Raw genomic sequence first — 17,049 nt, 5'->3', positions numbered from 1 at the left:
AAAATATGATGCAGTTCTTAAATTTTGATTGCTTAAATAACTCTTTGTGATATTATTGTATATATCCACCTCGAACTATCACACTATCCCTGGTAAAAGAAAGCACTTTGGACTCTTTACATCTAGTGATATTGTAATGTATACTTCAAATATGTACAGCTGTATATAAGAGTGATTTCACAGCTATGCAATGAAGAAAAGGTTTGCCTTTCTGCAAATTATGCAAATATTCATTCTTGAGCTATACCATTTATCCATATATATAATGTTGATGTCCATAAAATTACCAGTGTTTCTTTTAATACTGACAAATTAAAGTAAATTCCATGTTTTTGAAACATGAAAATACATAAACCTGTTCATTTTCAAGAAATGGAACTAAGCTGCTTTAATCTGACGAACTATGAAAAATTAGGTTTTTTTATAACCAAGCTAACTTTGCCAAAAACGTTTCGTTAATTAAGAATTCATGATCAAAAGTGTATCAAGACATTTATTCCCTGGAGACAGATTTCAATCATGTACTCTGTTACAACGTGCCTCTTTATTTAAATAAGCCAATGAGAGAACGCACTGTCATTATGCATATTCAGTACCAACGAGCCTCTCCAAGTTGTTCAAAGAACAGCTGATCGTCGATACGACTAGCAGACTAGTGACAACAGTAAAAAGTATGCAAAACTTAGCCCATATGGTCACACATAATACTAAACTTGGTATCACAGACCTTCCATCATCTGCGTAATTTCTCTGCATGACTAGCTGCCCTAATAGCCAAACAGTCTAAGAACTACTAATATTGTTGGGACGCGCCCAAGAGGGAAGGGGATGAGGTGGATAAGTCTGTCGGTTAAGATCGGTGACAACAAATAAGGTGACAATCAAGATCAGGGTTCCTGTCTTCGGTTTATTTATAAAGGGAGGAAAAAAACAGCTTCAACCCAACGAGATCATTTAAATATCGTTTCCAGAGTATCGGATGACAGCGGCCTAGTATTCAATGTTCGAGTACACAGAACCAATCATCTTATCTTCAATTTATTATTCGTTTTACCAAAACGCTATACTTTATCTTCGACTTCTGCTCATGTCTCTCAGTTGAGTCTGAACCCCACGCTAACGAGTAATGGCTGGGATGCATCACGCTAGCGTGCCTTCTATACAGCGCAGTGATACTAACTCACAATACTACGTGAAACTAAAGACTTAAAATATTTAATGTATACACTTAATTACGTTAATTACAATTAATTACACTTAATTACACACCATAATTACGTGTATATATACCTAACGGTTCTATTAACACATGAGCGGACTTTGTATTAACCAGAAGAATAAGGAATCTCAGTAATTGTTCACAATAACGTTACTTGTACATTAACATTGGTACAATGCTATATTATACAGAGTAGAGAGGGTGTCCAGCAATTGGTCAATAGTGAACCCCCCTGAAGACGTAGAAGTAGTACCAAGCTCTGCATATTCAAAACTTCAGCTCACCACAATATTATGCTAAGACCTAGGCTACTACCAGCAGTACTAGTAGAGTAACAGTTAGTGCATGTTCTAACTGATGTTCGATGGAGCTGAACAAAGGAACACTGATTTAAAATATATATTCCATGTGCCAGCAATAATCTCAATTCCAAAGTCCTATGATCACGAAAATAGTTTTTACGGTGATCAAACCTAACGTAGAGGAAGAACTAACTTCGAGAAGAAAACGACCGGTATCACTATTAATACAACCTACTAGGCAGTTATTTTTACGATGCTATACGTACAGTACAAGTTTTAACTGATGTTCGATGGAGCTGATGATGATCCAAGGAACACTGACTTAACATATATATATTCAATGTGCCAGCAATAATCTCACTTCCAAAGTCTTATGATACGAAAATAGTTTTTCAATGATAAAACCTAACGTAGAGGAAGAATAAACTTTGAAAAGAAAATGACCGGTATCACTTTTAACACAAGCGACTAGGTGGTTATTTTTACGACGCTGTAAGTGACCACGAATGTGGGAGAAGCCCGCAAGGGCTGATGGACTACAACTACATGTCGAGTGGGTTCCAAATTCCAATTCAATATTTGGAATCTTAAAATTAAAATTTCAGTAGTATGCATGTGTTACACTGGACGGGGGGGGGGGGGTGGGTGGGGGGACACAGTCACTGTTTAGTGTTGTGTATTCAGTACTACGAACTCACGTTATCTAGGTATGGTCTAGCTCTTGTGAACCGTTTTTTCAAAACTGTTTTCAAACTTTACCCTTTTCCGCTAGTCTCAACAACTATCACTGTCATTTTCAGTCGTTAAATGACATATTTCAACCATGAACAACACAGGTGTTACGGTGAACATCTTATCTTATGTTTCTTCACTTTTCGGGATCACTTTAACTGCTGATCTGAATCAAAATTGGGATTGTAATACAAAGAGCGTAACTTCATTTTTGATAGGTACTAACAATCGGCAGTTCACAGGTAAATTTCTGTTACAAATTTTGTCATGATATTTTATTATATATTTCAAAAGAAACTGGGCACAATTTACTACAGAAGTATATATGGTAATTAATTACTTCCAAGGTTACGGTCAATTAACACATTGCAGTAATTATATAGTGAAATATTTGTCCTATAAATGACATATATATGTTAATGTTAAATGTTAAATTGTTAAATGTTATTGTTATTGTGTTATTGTTATTGTTTATTTGTATTGTATTGTATATGTTGTATATTATTGTATATTTTATTGTTATTGTTAACTGCAGAAATTGTTAAATGTTAAATTTGCAAGCCAGGTGTCAGCCTGCAAGGAATATAATCTATCTCACATATATCATCACATAGCAAAATGCTCTTTATGCAAAAACATGAAAACTGCTATCCCATTGAGTGCAAAGATGTATAGATAGAAGCAGAGGCAAAAGTTCGTATCTGCTCTCCAAAACTACTACACAAACTTTGAACAACACAGTTAACTTATTCCCTCTGTGTTCTAAAGTTGTAGGTGTAATTATAGCTATGCAGTACTGTGCTTATACATTTTGCAAGTCCTGTTACAGCCATACAGTACTGTGCTTAAACATTCTGTATTAAGTCCAGTTTATATGGTTTACTTAATAAACAAAGTACCTCTTTGGTGCAAACAATTGAAGAGCTTAAATTGATTAATTAACGATAAATGATTGACTAGAGGATGATGAAACAAAGGTCATAAACTAATTTCGTCACTTCTTTTCAACAGTACTGGGACATGTATATCTAATGCATTCAAATGACCATTGATTAACACAGACTGTAAGCAGATCTTTACTGTAATAAAACTTTGTTTTTTTCTGTTTTCTTACAACAAATAAAATTCAGCAACTATCAAAGCCATATGTTACAATTCACTGACCTAATATCTGGCAGCAGTCAAACAGAATAGATAATAGTCTGACATAATCCCATCAAAGCCATCAGTATTTTTGAATAACTTTTGCCCAAATTATGATATGTTTGACACCTGGTAATAAGTACAGGCTTTGATAACAGTGACTGGACATAACCCTGCTAAAGGGCAGAAAACTTGTCAAAATAAATTCTGACGTGGAAACCAGATGTAGAGAATAGTATTTTTCCGTAAAAAAATAAAATGAAATCACTTTTGGACTTGTTTTTCTCCATGCCTGATGGATATATATATATATTTGATAAATTGCAAATTTCCTCTCTTGGGAACTCAGATATCACAGCTGTTCTTTTCATTGTAAACTGTAATAAAGTGAACTGGATTAAATATTACCGAAGTAATAATGTCCGCGAATATATCTCCAAGCTAAAAATTTGATTCTAACGAGAGGAAATTTTTCATCTGTTTTTCGACCAATGGACTGTCAAATCTCGTTACTGTGAGCTGAAGTAGCAGGCTGCTATTATAGTCAGAGGTCTTGCTACAAATGCAAGTGGTTTAAATTTCCTGGCATATTTCCTAAATCCGAAACTAAAACGTGAAAATGAACTGCTCATTGAGGGCGGGCCACACTAGAGCAGTATAGAGCTGTGGTTGACCCCAATTACCAAACATTTGGGTTTACATGAAATTCCAACATGCTGAAACATACGGTATCAAGTGACTGTAGTTGGCAGTGGATTCCAAGGTATAGGGAGTTGGTTCTTACACAGCAATATAAGTGACATGTACTGTTATGTGGAGTTCAGTTTATTGGTGCATGGGTTTGTCAACAATATTAAGTAATTTTAATCTACAGTACACTTAGCCATACAGGATGGTGGAATAGTTAGCTGGTTTTTCCTATATATAGAGAGGATTCCAACTTTTGGTTAAATATACAAGTATTTGTGCAGATGATCTAGGTGTACATCCAGTGACATCCTGGTTACTGGTTTGTATTGACTCCCTGCTTCTTCTAAATTACAGCTTTAACTACAGTATAGGTACAGGAAGCAACGATTGTGTTAGAGAATGTATATAGGTTACAAATTTAAAAGTTCCACATGTATGATTCTTCAAGTTGCAACACTGTCATTGAGATCCAGGTAAGTTTTAATAATTACCTCTGTTTCCAGTGGCGTCTCGAGAGACAGGTACGGTAGGCCCCTGAGGATATCCCCTCCAACCCCCCACCCCCCACTTGAAGTCTTTTCTAAATACATTATCAGTATGAGAATAAATAATTATGGACATCATCTTTATCCTAGGTTCCCATAACCGGCCTTGTGCCATGCGGTTGTATCTCCCTGACTTCCACCCTCTCTTCAAGCCTGAATGTTTAATGCTTTCACGTTTCATTAATTTTGACATGAAGCCTCACGCACGCTGCATATTAACAAAATCCTGAGTAGGGTCTACATACTGTACCCACTGGCATCACCATTCGGTGTGGTACGTGTAAATTTAGTTCGCATCTAACGATACACCCAGAGATCTTCCCTTGCAAAAAGGTTTGGATTCGTAGAGGAAGTCCTTGTTAACCCTCAATGCCGAGGAGAAGTTAACCTTACACACAGGCAAGGCCATAAACATTATCCTAATCTCTATTGGGAGCAATTGACATTTCCTTTCGGATAGGCTTGGTTAGGTTAAGTAGAAGGGGAGTCATATTTAGACCTGTGCCACTATATACAATTTAACACTGACAGTCTTTAATTTGCACCTGTTGTCATATTTGCATTCACTATGATACATGAGTTTTAACTGCATCTGGAGAAAATGCAGTTTATATCTGGTGCAAGGGGCATAGAGATTTGGCACTGCAGCCCTCCAGGGGTATTAACTGTATGTACTGTATGTATTTTAGATCCTCCTGCAAGCAGGAACTCGCAAAGAAGCCATCATTGGCTTATCAAAGCCTCAAGCTGACCGATGTCAGTCTCTTAGATTCATATTTAACGTCCATGATTATGAATTGTCAATTGTCAACAACTCTGTAACTGGACGACATACATTAATCTTGGAGTGACCTCGAACTCAGGACCTTATGATAGAAAGGCACCGGCGGTAACCACTGAGCTAACACTCCTAGACTGAGCTACACTGAGCTAGACTCAGCTACACTGAGCTAACACTCAATGTAAACTGTTAAGCTGTCTATGAGGCACCAAAGTCGCTATAATTGTTACTCTTAAAGGCTATATGAAAACTGAATGATGCGTATAGGACGAATAAAACCTACAGGCAATTTCAAGACGTGTTGTTGTTAAGCTGGGGGGGGGGGGGGAAACAAGCTGTATGGATGAAGATGGGGTAATTGCAGAGAGGAAGAGAACCCAGGGAGCTGTATAGAGTAATTTGTTTGAAAACCTTGTCTTTATCCTCACACAAAACACACAAACTGATCACCGTCTCAATTAATTACCGCCCTCTTTTAACTTTACCGTGAGATCATTTGGAGTTTCGATCTCCCAGAGAAGATATTAACTTTTCAAACAAATGTAAATGGAGCAACTTTTTCAAGCCATGTTCAACAAGTTTAAAGAGCAATATGTATACAGACAGAAATGATGACCTTTGCAAATAAGACCAGCATGTACTACGTACTGTGTTATTAAACCCTCTTTGCAAGTTTACAAACAGGGTGCATATATATATACCTGGGAACGTGCCAAGCTGTTGACACGAGCCCTTGATTCTCACAAACACAAAAGAGAGAGAGCCAGGGACAGAGGAGCGAAACTTTAATCAAAACACAATTACCTACATGGAAGTTTGGCCATGTCAATTTCCTTTTCTCCTGTTTGATCCAAACAAAACCGGAGACTGGGTAAGACCCAGAAAAGGGAAGGAAACTTCATCCTAAGGTGACAATATCATTCTCAAATATTTGTCTCCAATTACCGTTGTCAAAATATGAGATGTTTTTCATACGTACCCTAAGGGCATGTTTGCACTCCACCATATTCTGTTTTCTTGGGATTTTCCAAAATCACTTTTTTTTCTGGCTTTCTTTCTTTCTTTCAATCCTTTTTCTTTTAATATTATTATAATAATTTTTTTTTTTTCTTGAAAAGAAGAGAACTGAATGGTGATTTTCTTGTCCCCCCCCCCCCCCCCTTGTCCATGATAAAGCGACTCTCTCATTAATTCAAAAGCTTTGACCTGAAGTAATTCAGCACAAAAGTTCAGAATTTTTTTACCAATAGCCTGCTGGTTTTATGGGGTCTAATGAGAGATATCATAAGAGGAGGTGTCAGCCAAGGTTAACATTTCTGCCATGATGTGCAAATATATATAGCCATTCACATGTTGTTCATTCTTATCAAGTTTTATGCATTTATATGCTTCCCTCGGGGGATCGAGACCCTACGAAAATGAAAATTATGCCGATACTTACAAAGGCCGTGTTTATTATCAAATAAGGAGTGAAATTGGAACTACATAAACATGCCTACTTTTTTAGCACAGTTGAAAAAGCAGCTGGCTTTAGATACATAATATTATCCCCAGGGTATCAATCATGTTATTTTCCAGGTATACCTCATCTAAGGGAATTTTTTAGGGCGCTTGCCATGTCAAGTTGGTTCACCCATAGGCCATTAATGGAAAATAAATGCATGATATTCATTCAGGCTGATGTTGTTATTAGACCTGTTCAAGTTTTTCACAAGGAACCCTTTCTTTTCAGTTCCCTTGACAAGCAAGGCCTTCCTGTGGACTGTGCCCTATATTCTCTTTCTAACCCCCATACTTTATCTGCGGGTGAGCTAAGGAATCAAATAAACACAGTGCGTATGTCAAAGGCATCCATAGTATAAACAACTGGTCTATTTAACAACAGGACAGGTATTATCAGGGTTGATAAAATTTCCAGCATGTCTTTTATGGAGTTCATATGTCTTGTTTATCATAAAATCCTCACAGCATTTAAACACAGGTAACACTAACTTGTTACAGTTTGGTATTTAATTAGTGTTATCATCTTAATATAGTTTTTTTGGTGGCCATATATGCCATACTCAGGGCTGAAATATAAGGTCTCCTCATCTAGAGCCCAAAACCAGCTTAATTAGATAATCAGAAAACCTGCCATTTTTGGGCATCTCTGGTGCAATTTGAAGCTCCTTTCGGAGTAAAAATTAAATTTGATGTGATTCAGTGTACATATGCAATGCCATATGTCAAAGTTCAATTAATTTGCATTTTAACATTATATGAATCCCAAATTACAATTGCTAATCCCATGATCTAGATAATAACATCAGCAAACTTTAATCCTGGTGAGAATTCTTCAGTCTCCAAAAGTGGTTTGGGACACATAAGTTTGAGACACAGGATTGAGATTGGGAGGAAGGGGAGTGGGGGAAGGAAAGGGGGTTGGAGGATGGCCAGGGATCACATCAACATTCAGTGGTGGCAAAATTGCAGCATGGATGGTGCCACCATGTCAGCATGAACTTGATTGCTATGAAGGTTATTGGCAGCCACAGGTTCCCAGCTGCTTGTGTCTAGGGCTCTGCCAAAGATCTTCCCCTCCAAGTTGTTACTATATCTTTAGGATTGAGGATTAAGGATGGATGACACGACAGCCATTTCAAGTCAAATGCTCAGGTGATATCAAAGGAACATGAGTGATGTACAGTAGCACACGTGTACATACAAACTCCTCAAGGTACTAGTCCTTTCCTTCCACAAAATTCGCAAAGTTCGACTTTCAAACTAAGATCAGACAGGCAGATTAAATACAAGTCTTCCACTTACGGTAACAATGGGTATCCCAAGGCCGACACCGGTCAGCAGAGCTGTGCTGATGGTGTCACTGTGGTATGGGTATCGTATACTGCTATCGTCACAATAGAAACCTCTCTGGTACGGGGTAGACGGTGATGCTGCAAGCTCCAAGCCCAGGCCCACGCATCCGACTGTTGAATGACGAAAAATATATGTATGAACATTTAATTTATGTCATATTTCTAAAGTTTCATGCTTGAGAGTCACTCCCGAGTTAGGAAGACTATTAAAGGAGAAGTCTGTTGGGTACTGTATGTACTGATTGAAATATTTTACAATTTATTTGACACGTTAAGGCCCCTGTTAAATGTACACAGCTCAGGGTTGGTTGATCATTGCTAAAATGAGGGTCCAATACTGATGAGCTCTTAAAGAGGTCTTCACTCCCCACAAGTTTTAATGTAATTTTGTGTCATATTTGACAAAGCTAAGTAATATATTGGTTGTCATCTAGTTTATCTGACAAATCTATATGTGTTTACAACCATTTAACTGGTTTTTAATTAGACACTGATTTAATTAACTACGGTGTAGCCCAATGCAAAATATTTTATGTCCCACAAAACTTAACCCAAAGTGTTTTCTTTAGAGAGCCGAAAAGAAAAAAATCCTGCTAGTCCAACTTTTCTACTAATAAGTAAAAGTATGGTCAACCGCATTTCCTGTAGATGTGAATGTTATCAAGTTACTGTAGCTAGTGAATGCATGAGCAAATGCATACATACAGGAAGTCTGGAAAGTAGAGAATTAATTTTCAGTTTTTATATGCCATTTTATTACTGCAGTTTCACATATATAGCCTATATATATATAGCCTTAATGGTTTATAAAAAGTACAATTCATATTCCCAGGACAAAGCCTCTTTTTAGGGGCATGTTAACATATTACAAGCATTCTACTACCCTGAAATAGCTGGACAATGATTATAAAGTTTGTTTGGAGCTCTGATTATATTACTGTGATATGTATGTATGTCAATCAGTTCTTAGGTACAGTACATTATTTAAAATACATGGCCACATTGGCATAAACTACCATGCACACAGCGGTTACAATGAGAACAGTATACTGTAATATATTACAAAATTGAAGATAGTACACTATCCCACTCCCCCACCCCCAACGCCCACCCCAACCCCACCCCCTGCTGAAGTCAATCTCTCCCTAATTTTGTCTCCTGTTCCCTTGTTTTCACTGTTGATATATTTTTTTCTGCTTCCATATTTTGAAAGTTACTGTCTGGTTTTTTTTTGGGGGGGGGGGGTTGGGAGGATGGGGGAAGGAAGGGAAGGATGGCTTGCCTACCACACTGAATTTTATCCATTTTACATATATATATATATCTTTATAATTTTCTCCTATAAGTTTCCTACATGAAGTGAACAGGAAGCTCAGACAGGATTTATCCCCTACACACTGTATGTAACATTATTGGACAGGTAACTTGGAACAACAATTAACTATTGCATGATGTTCATAATTTTGTGAACGTAGCCTTTTTGTTATCAAGGGTTCATATTATAAGGGATGTAAATTCAGTCCTCTGGATTAAATATTTGTCTTTCTTTTTCTTTTTATTTTTTTTAATGAAATTGTGCTCTTCATCAAAATTTCATTTTGTTTTACTGCACAGTGACTTCAATTCAATTATACCGACAAACAAAAGATCAAGGTACTATTAATACTGTATGTAACACTATTGATCAGGCAGATGTTAATAATCTCAAACGTTAATAAAGCGTGAAACCGCCTGACATAATGTATATACAGTAGGGTTGTACCCACTACCTCCCGCCCCCCCCCCCCCCCTTGAGATAAAAACTGGAATTTATCTCCTTGCATGCATGTATGCATGCATGGAGAGATATATTCTCCAGAGATAAGATAACTAAAAACAATATCAGATCTATATACACATAGCATTACCTATACCACAGATCTGAGAGGAATGCAATGATGTATAAAGTGTGTTAATTGATATGATAGCTACTGTACATTGTCTGTCTCTCTGCACATGTACATATAAGGTCATCGGGATACATGTACTATATATACAGGCACAAATAGCTGTCTGTTAATTTGCTTTGTGGTTAATTGCTTACATGTATGATAATTTGCACTGTATAGTATAAAACTTTGCCTTTCTCAATGACAAATTGTTTTAAACCAACTGTGGTGGATAAACAAAATCTACATTGTATGCAGTGTACATAACGACACATGCTGTATTCTAGCTGTACCTCAAGTTACTATGTGTAGCAATTATCATGCAATCGTCTGGAGTTTATTAGGTCTACATATAGAGAAGTTAAGGATATATATATACTGTATATCCTAAACTTGAAATGTTACATCCCTAAACTCAATTCGAGCGTATACTGTATACTGTACATGTAAGTTGTACTATAGAGCTGCATGCTAGACATTGCACACACTATGTATATGGCATGCAGTAATGTACTTTGTCAAATGAGAGTATAGACATGTACAGTGATTATTTATGTATGTATGTATGTATGTATGTATAGTTTAATTTATAGTTTAATTACAGTATCATATGGAAGATAGGGTTTATTTTAATAAGCACCTGTGCAGCCCTCCTTTGAACTCATTGTTCTATTAACAATGAAGTTTTTAAACAGTTCCTTATCGACTTGATTTAGACTTCAGGAAGCAGGAAATTAAAATTATAAACAGGATTTGTGCAGCTTGGTCAATGAATCCATCCATACAGCTTAACTGTCAACTTGTATGTTATATACCTATTGTACTAGAATTAATTTTACTAGCTCAGTGCACATTGTAGAATGTCTTGTACACAGAATGATACCCAATCGATATGATCTCTCGGATGAATAAGAGAAACCCACACAATGGTAAACAATATGACTTGTGTGAGGCAAAGATTGCAGCCTAACATGAAACAATTATCCCTCTTGACAACTATTGAGTGTATAGCTCAAGATCTTTGACTTGACATAAACTTAGGCAACCTTACCAAACCTACCATGTACAGTATTTATATACTGAATGACTTGTGTGAGGCAAAGATTGCAGCCTAACATGAAACAATTATCCCTCTTGACAACTATTGAGTGTATAGCTCAAGATCTTTGACTTGACATAAACTTAGGCAACCTTACCAAACCTACCATGTACAGTATTTATATACTGAATGACTTGTGTGAGGCAAAGATTGCAGCCTAACATGAAACAATTATCCCTCTTGACAACTATTGAGTGTATAGCTCAAGATCTTTGACTTGACATAAACTTAGGCAACCTTACCAAACCTACCAAGTACAGTATTTATATACTGTACGCGGTGCTCGGATTACAAATTATGATATTAATACACAGTGCAACACTAAATGAATATTTACTTAAATTATATCCAGGTCAACCTTTTTTTTGAGCTGAAACACTTTGAAACGTAGTACTATAAACAACAACAAAAAAAAACAACATGTATCACTTACTGCATGCATGCAAATTGAAATTGTTTAAAATATTTTTTGACATAGAATATTTTCCTGCCCCTACGTTAATGGGGCACACATCCAACCCGACCATATAAGTAGTCTGAACCATTTTCAATTTTCATGCAAATTGAAATTTTTTAATATATTTTTGACTTTTGTTTCATTATTTGGAAATGAAATGATTGGCTTACCTTACTTACTGTATGTACAGTATAAGCTAATAAACTATATATAGGTCTATATGTATTGTAAATATGGTATTTTTAGCAGCTTGAGTAAATCAATAATTCTCAAAAGGCTGCTTTATGCTGGTATCTTTTTATCTTGCTGTTGTTTGGGGGTGGCGCTTACTATATGTTGTTGATATTACTTCATGGAAGAATGAAGACTAATAAACAAAAATTCACAAAATGTTGTGTCCACATTTTATTTTATTATTTTGTTTATCTTTCTTTGCTTGTTTTTCTTTATCCTTCTTTCCTTCTCATATTGTTTGTCAATATTATATATATTTTATTGCTATTTTTCTTTTCATTTTAGAGATGCATTGACATTTTCCAGTTTCTGACATACAGTATTTAAAATCTCTATCTCTTAGTATAAACTGATCATCACTGTTTGATGCCATGATCACATGCAACCAAACTGTAAGCAGAGAATCACCACGAAACTGAAACGCGCGAGAGAGAGTGAGTCAACCAATATTACTTTCCATCTAAATTAAAATATCAAAATGGCACCTATTGGGTTCAAGGTTTTTTACTTTACGCTGCAACCCTGTCAAAAAATGTATAAGACTCAATAAGGCAAACAGCACTTCCATTCTCAAACTCCCCTAGACCCCCATACCAAATTAAAACTTTTTTTTTCTTAGAAGGGGAAAAACAACAAATTTCATGCAGTGGACAATTTTTATATCAGCTTCTCTTCATACATTCAATCATCTAATTGGTACTGAGATATCAGCCTCAGGGGGTACCACCACAAATGTTGTTGATTCACCATCACGTAAAATGTTTTTCTACCAGAGAGACCTTTGGGAATATCGACCAATCATAGAAGTTCCCTCCACATTAAACAAGAGGTTCACCATTTTCAGTTTCAGTTTTTACTGGAAAAAAATGTGTTTCACTCCTTTGCATAATCTGTTTATAGCTCCGTGGTTTAATAAATAGCCTTACCTTAGAGGAAGGAAAAGAAAAGGGAGAGGATAAACAGTTTCATAAAATTCATATTTTTTTATATATATAGCCTTACCTTACAGGAAGACAAGAGGAGGAGGAGGAGGAGGAGGAGGAGGAGGAGGAGGAGGAGGAGGAGGAGGAGGAGGAGGAGGAGGAGGAGGAGGAGGAGGAGGAGGAGGAGGAGGAGGAGGAGGAGGAGGAGGAGGAGGAGGAGGATAAACAGTTTCATAAAACTCATATTTGTGGTTATTATACCTTGCGCAGAAATAAAAAATTTCATTGCTATCATGTTACCCTCATTGGGCTATAAATCTTCTTAAGTAACAATGGGCTATCAGTTTTCTTTTAGGTAACATATTTCTATTCAATTTATTTGATTTATTTTACGTTCTTATTTTTTACCACATCTAGACAGTCACAATATCAGTGGGTGTTTTAATTTTAAGACACAGCTACCTTTATTCAGAAGCCAGGATGTGACCCTCTGACCTCTAAAGATTCATACATTCCATTCCATTACTTAAAAAAAATGAAAGTTTCAGCATGGTTTCATAACCGTTTAGAGATTTCTGAAATGAAACATTCAATGGTATGCTTTTGACTTTAAATCAAGTCTTAATAATTGATAAATCTAAATATTTTCATTTGAAAAGAGAAAAGGCATTACAGACATCATGCACCAAACACTAACACTTACAGTATACTGTTTTAATAGTTCTAGCAGCCGACAGATATTGCAATGGCTCATGTTAAAGTGCAGTATTGTAATTGTTGCATTAATTATTTGTTTATGAAAGTGGCAAACTGGATGCTAACAAATTCAACCCAAACATATTATTTGTGTAAACATACATGCTCGTTCTTCATTCGGTTAACGAATACATGAATATATACATTACATGGTCACGCCACTCATGTAAATAAAACCTTTTAGACATGTCGTAAACAGCTGCTTAAAATTAAACTATAACTTGTTTGTATTTATCGGGGTGAATCAGAAAGAGGCTAAAGGGAATAATTTTACAGTAAAATACAATCCAACCATGACTGTAGCCATGGTAACCCATACCGTGACGCATCTTATTATAGTGAGATTTTCAATACCTGTACATGATAATAAAAGCACAGTCATATTGTTCAACTTATTATAGTAATAATAAGTCAGCATATATAGTGGAATTACGACATACAATCAGTGTCCATAGCCTAGTGGTCCGCAAATAATTGAAATCGTAGTGAGTTGAAAAATCCAGAACAGTGAAAAAACTTCCAGCCTCCACCGGGATTCGAACCTGGGCCTCCCGCTTTATATATGGATACCCTAACCACTAGGCTATGGTCGCTGATTGTATGTCCGATAAGGAAGGTCGTAATTCCACTGTAGGCATTTGTCACCTGTATCGAACAATACTAGTTCTGTTATGGTGACATATTTGCCTTACTCTAGAGATCAAACATGATGTTAACCAAGTTCTCAAAATCATTTGTGATTCCTTTGAAGCCGGATCTTGAAAGAGATACTTTGAACAGACTTTGTTAAATGAAATGGAGGTAAACGACATTGAAGGCAAATGAATATATATTGTTCTTAATTTGCTGAAAAGTGCAATTCCATTTACAGAAATAACAATGTCATTGATGATTTCAATGGTTAACAATTTTTACCCTTTACTCTGGGATCTATTTCAAAGGGTTTCATATAGATACCGTTATAAGGAAATGAGAAATGTTTCTTCATATTCTGTGTGATCTGCGGTTGGATATCCTCAGGTGGGTGGGTGTCAGGGGAAAGTTCACAAACCTCATTGTTCAGGAGTGAAGAAACATTTCTTGGTAGTCTGCAGACTCTTAAATCAACTATGAAGAGTGATCATATAAATTGATTTTGGTGGTTAAAACAAAGAAAACTAAAGCCCTTTTACATTTGTAAAATTCCCTCAGGTATGTGTGAATGGAAAATTGAGTCTCCTGTGTCAGTCAACAGCCTGTTCATGCAAGGGTGTAGTGTTTGGTTTAAAATAATACCCAGTCCTACCATATTATGATAAAAAAGCACGCCTTATATGGTAGGAAGCGGGGCAGGGAATATCATATGGTTTTGAAGGAAGGTACAGACAATTAAGTGTCAGAGGGGTCGTCTGAGCAGAAAACAAACACCCAGTATCACCAAGGAAAGGTGAAATGTCATTCAGATGCCATGCCCACCCATTCAGGCCGACAATATACTTACTGTACTTAATACAACATCCACCTTTCTCTCTTTCTTCAAAAAAAAAGGGGTTGTTTTCTATGGGAATGGGAACACGTGGGGGGGGGGGGCGATTGGTTTGTAAAGATTTTGTTTATTTTTTCTTCCAGGCGGCTTTCTATCAGTCTTGTCTTTAAATTTTAGCAGGCCAAAAACTGCTTAAAGTTTTAAAAATTTAAAAAAAAAACAGAATTTCTTCAAGTTTTCTGGAGATTCCTTCCGCTCAACTTGCCACGCCCAATTACTTCTGCAGGCAAGCTTAAGGATTTTCAAATTCAGTGATTTTTTAAGTTGGCCTGTAATGATGTTTTTTTCACCACAGTGTGGTTTGATCCAAAGTCATAGAATGAACGAATCGTTACACCAGTTGGTTAAAATTGCTCGGTCATGTAGATCGTTGTTTACCAAGCACCCGATAATGGGAATGCAGGATTTCCTACTTCCCATTATTAGAAGTACAATAAAGCCAAGAACAAACTTTCTACCTTTCTTCCAAAGGGAAAATTAGGATTGTCGTATCTACTGCCGAACGACATCGACAAAGTTCACATTTTGAATAGTACTTCATCGCAATTTGGGGGTACTCAAAGTGCAGGAAAGAACTAGAAAGACTTACCTGTACATGATCAATTTACCTAGAAAATTTCCACCAGGAACAATGAAGTTACCCAAAACTTCCAAACATTGGTTGACTAAGCAGGGAATGATTTATACAGTATCCCATCGCAAAATGCTATGTCACAAAATAGTCGAGTTGCTATACCAGTGCAAAGATGTATCTAGATTACTTCCTAAACAGAGGAAAGATCAGCATTTTATAGAGCAAGGCTTCCCTAACTGGGGTGCATGAACCCCCAGGGGGTGCATGAGTCCATCCTAGGGGTTTTGTGAGACGTTTCTGAAAGTCAAAACTAGAGTACTTTTTGTTGAACTAAAATCTGATATATCATATAATTTAGTAATGTACAAAAGTCACACCTATCGACAAACTCTTTTCACGTTCCATATGCATATGTTGCCATAGAAGTACCGTATCGTGCATGTGATAAATAACTGAATTATGAAACAGACACAGGCCCTATGACTTTGATTAAGTTGGTGTACACATGACAGTACAATAATACACTATGAACTTGATCTTTTACGAAGCACTGTTATGCGTATTATAGTATAATAATGACTCAAATCGTGTCTCGAAAAGTTGGGGTTTCGTGGACAACTCTGACATCCACAGGGGGTTCGTGGGGGCGGGGGGAGGGAGTGAGGGAAACCCTGTTATAAAGACTAGAAGCTCAGAGCCTTCAAAAACTGCTACAAAAGATTTGAAAGTGAAATTATTCTCCGCCGATCGTGACCACAATCTGGTTTATTGCGGACTCGTATGAAACCCAAAACCGATCAGATACTAACACCCTCATCAACAGTCATCACTGAAAATTCAAATAGTTGTTTATAACGAGTTATTTCTCACTCCTGATAATCATTTCAATTTCCTTACAATGGAATTTTAACCTTTAAATTAATGAGTTGAATCGAAGTTCAATACCAGAGGAATAATTTGGATTTCTCATTTCTCTTTTCACTTGGGACTACAGAGCTTTAGGGTATGGTCATATGTGGTACATGACTCACCACTATCTCCCTGCTGAGTGCAAATGCTACCCTGGGTATCATGGAGTATCTGTGCTTCATGGGAACATTTTGGTGGTCTAGTCATGGAAATAATTGGTCGGCTTGCTTTCAAATTTCAAAGTGGAACTTGATCAGTAGTTTCACTGAGCTCTTGTCTCATTATGTAGTAAACCTCTGAACATGATAATTCTCAAGATTCTCTAAAAGTACGAGGGAAATCCAGGTTTGGTTCGTCAAAAGGAATTGTGAAGACCA

The 17,049-nt window shown here is 36.6% G+C and overlaps 1 protein-coding gene across 6 annotated transcripts in view; it reads right to left on the bottom strand.

The window, feature by feature from the left end:
* Positions 1-17,049, bottom strand: part of LOC139980762 (phospholipid phosphatase 2-like) — a 46,566-nt gene that overhangs the window by 23,632 nt on the left and 5,885 nt on the right. For all 6 annotated transcript variants that reach the window (XM_071992666.1, XM_071992669.1, XM_071992668.1 and 3 more), the window contains exon 3: positions 8,218-8,378. In XM_071992666.1, the coding sequence (XP_071848767.1) occupies positions 8,218-8,378 (161 nt within the window). The remainder of the gene's footprint in view (positions 1-8,217; positions 8,379-17,049) is intronic.

Source organism: Apostichopus japonicus, chromosome 15, assembly GCF_037975245.1.
Source record: "Apostichopus japonicus isolate 1M-3 chromosome 15, ASM3797524v1, whole genome shotgun sequence".
NCBI lineage: Eukaryota > Metazoa > Echinodermata > Holothuroidea > Aspidochirotida > Stichopodidae > Apostichopus > Apostichopus japonicus.
Note: the sequence above shows the minus strand (reverse complement) of the source record. Positions and strands in the feature narration are given on the sequence as shown.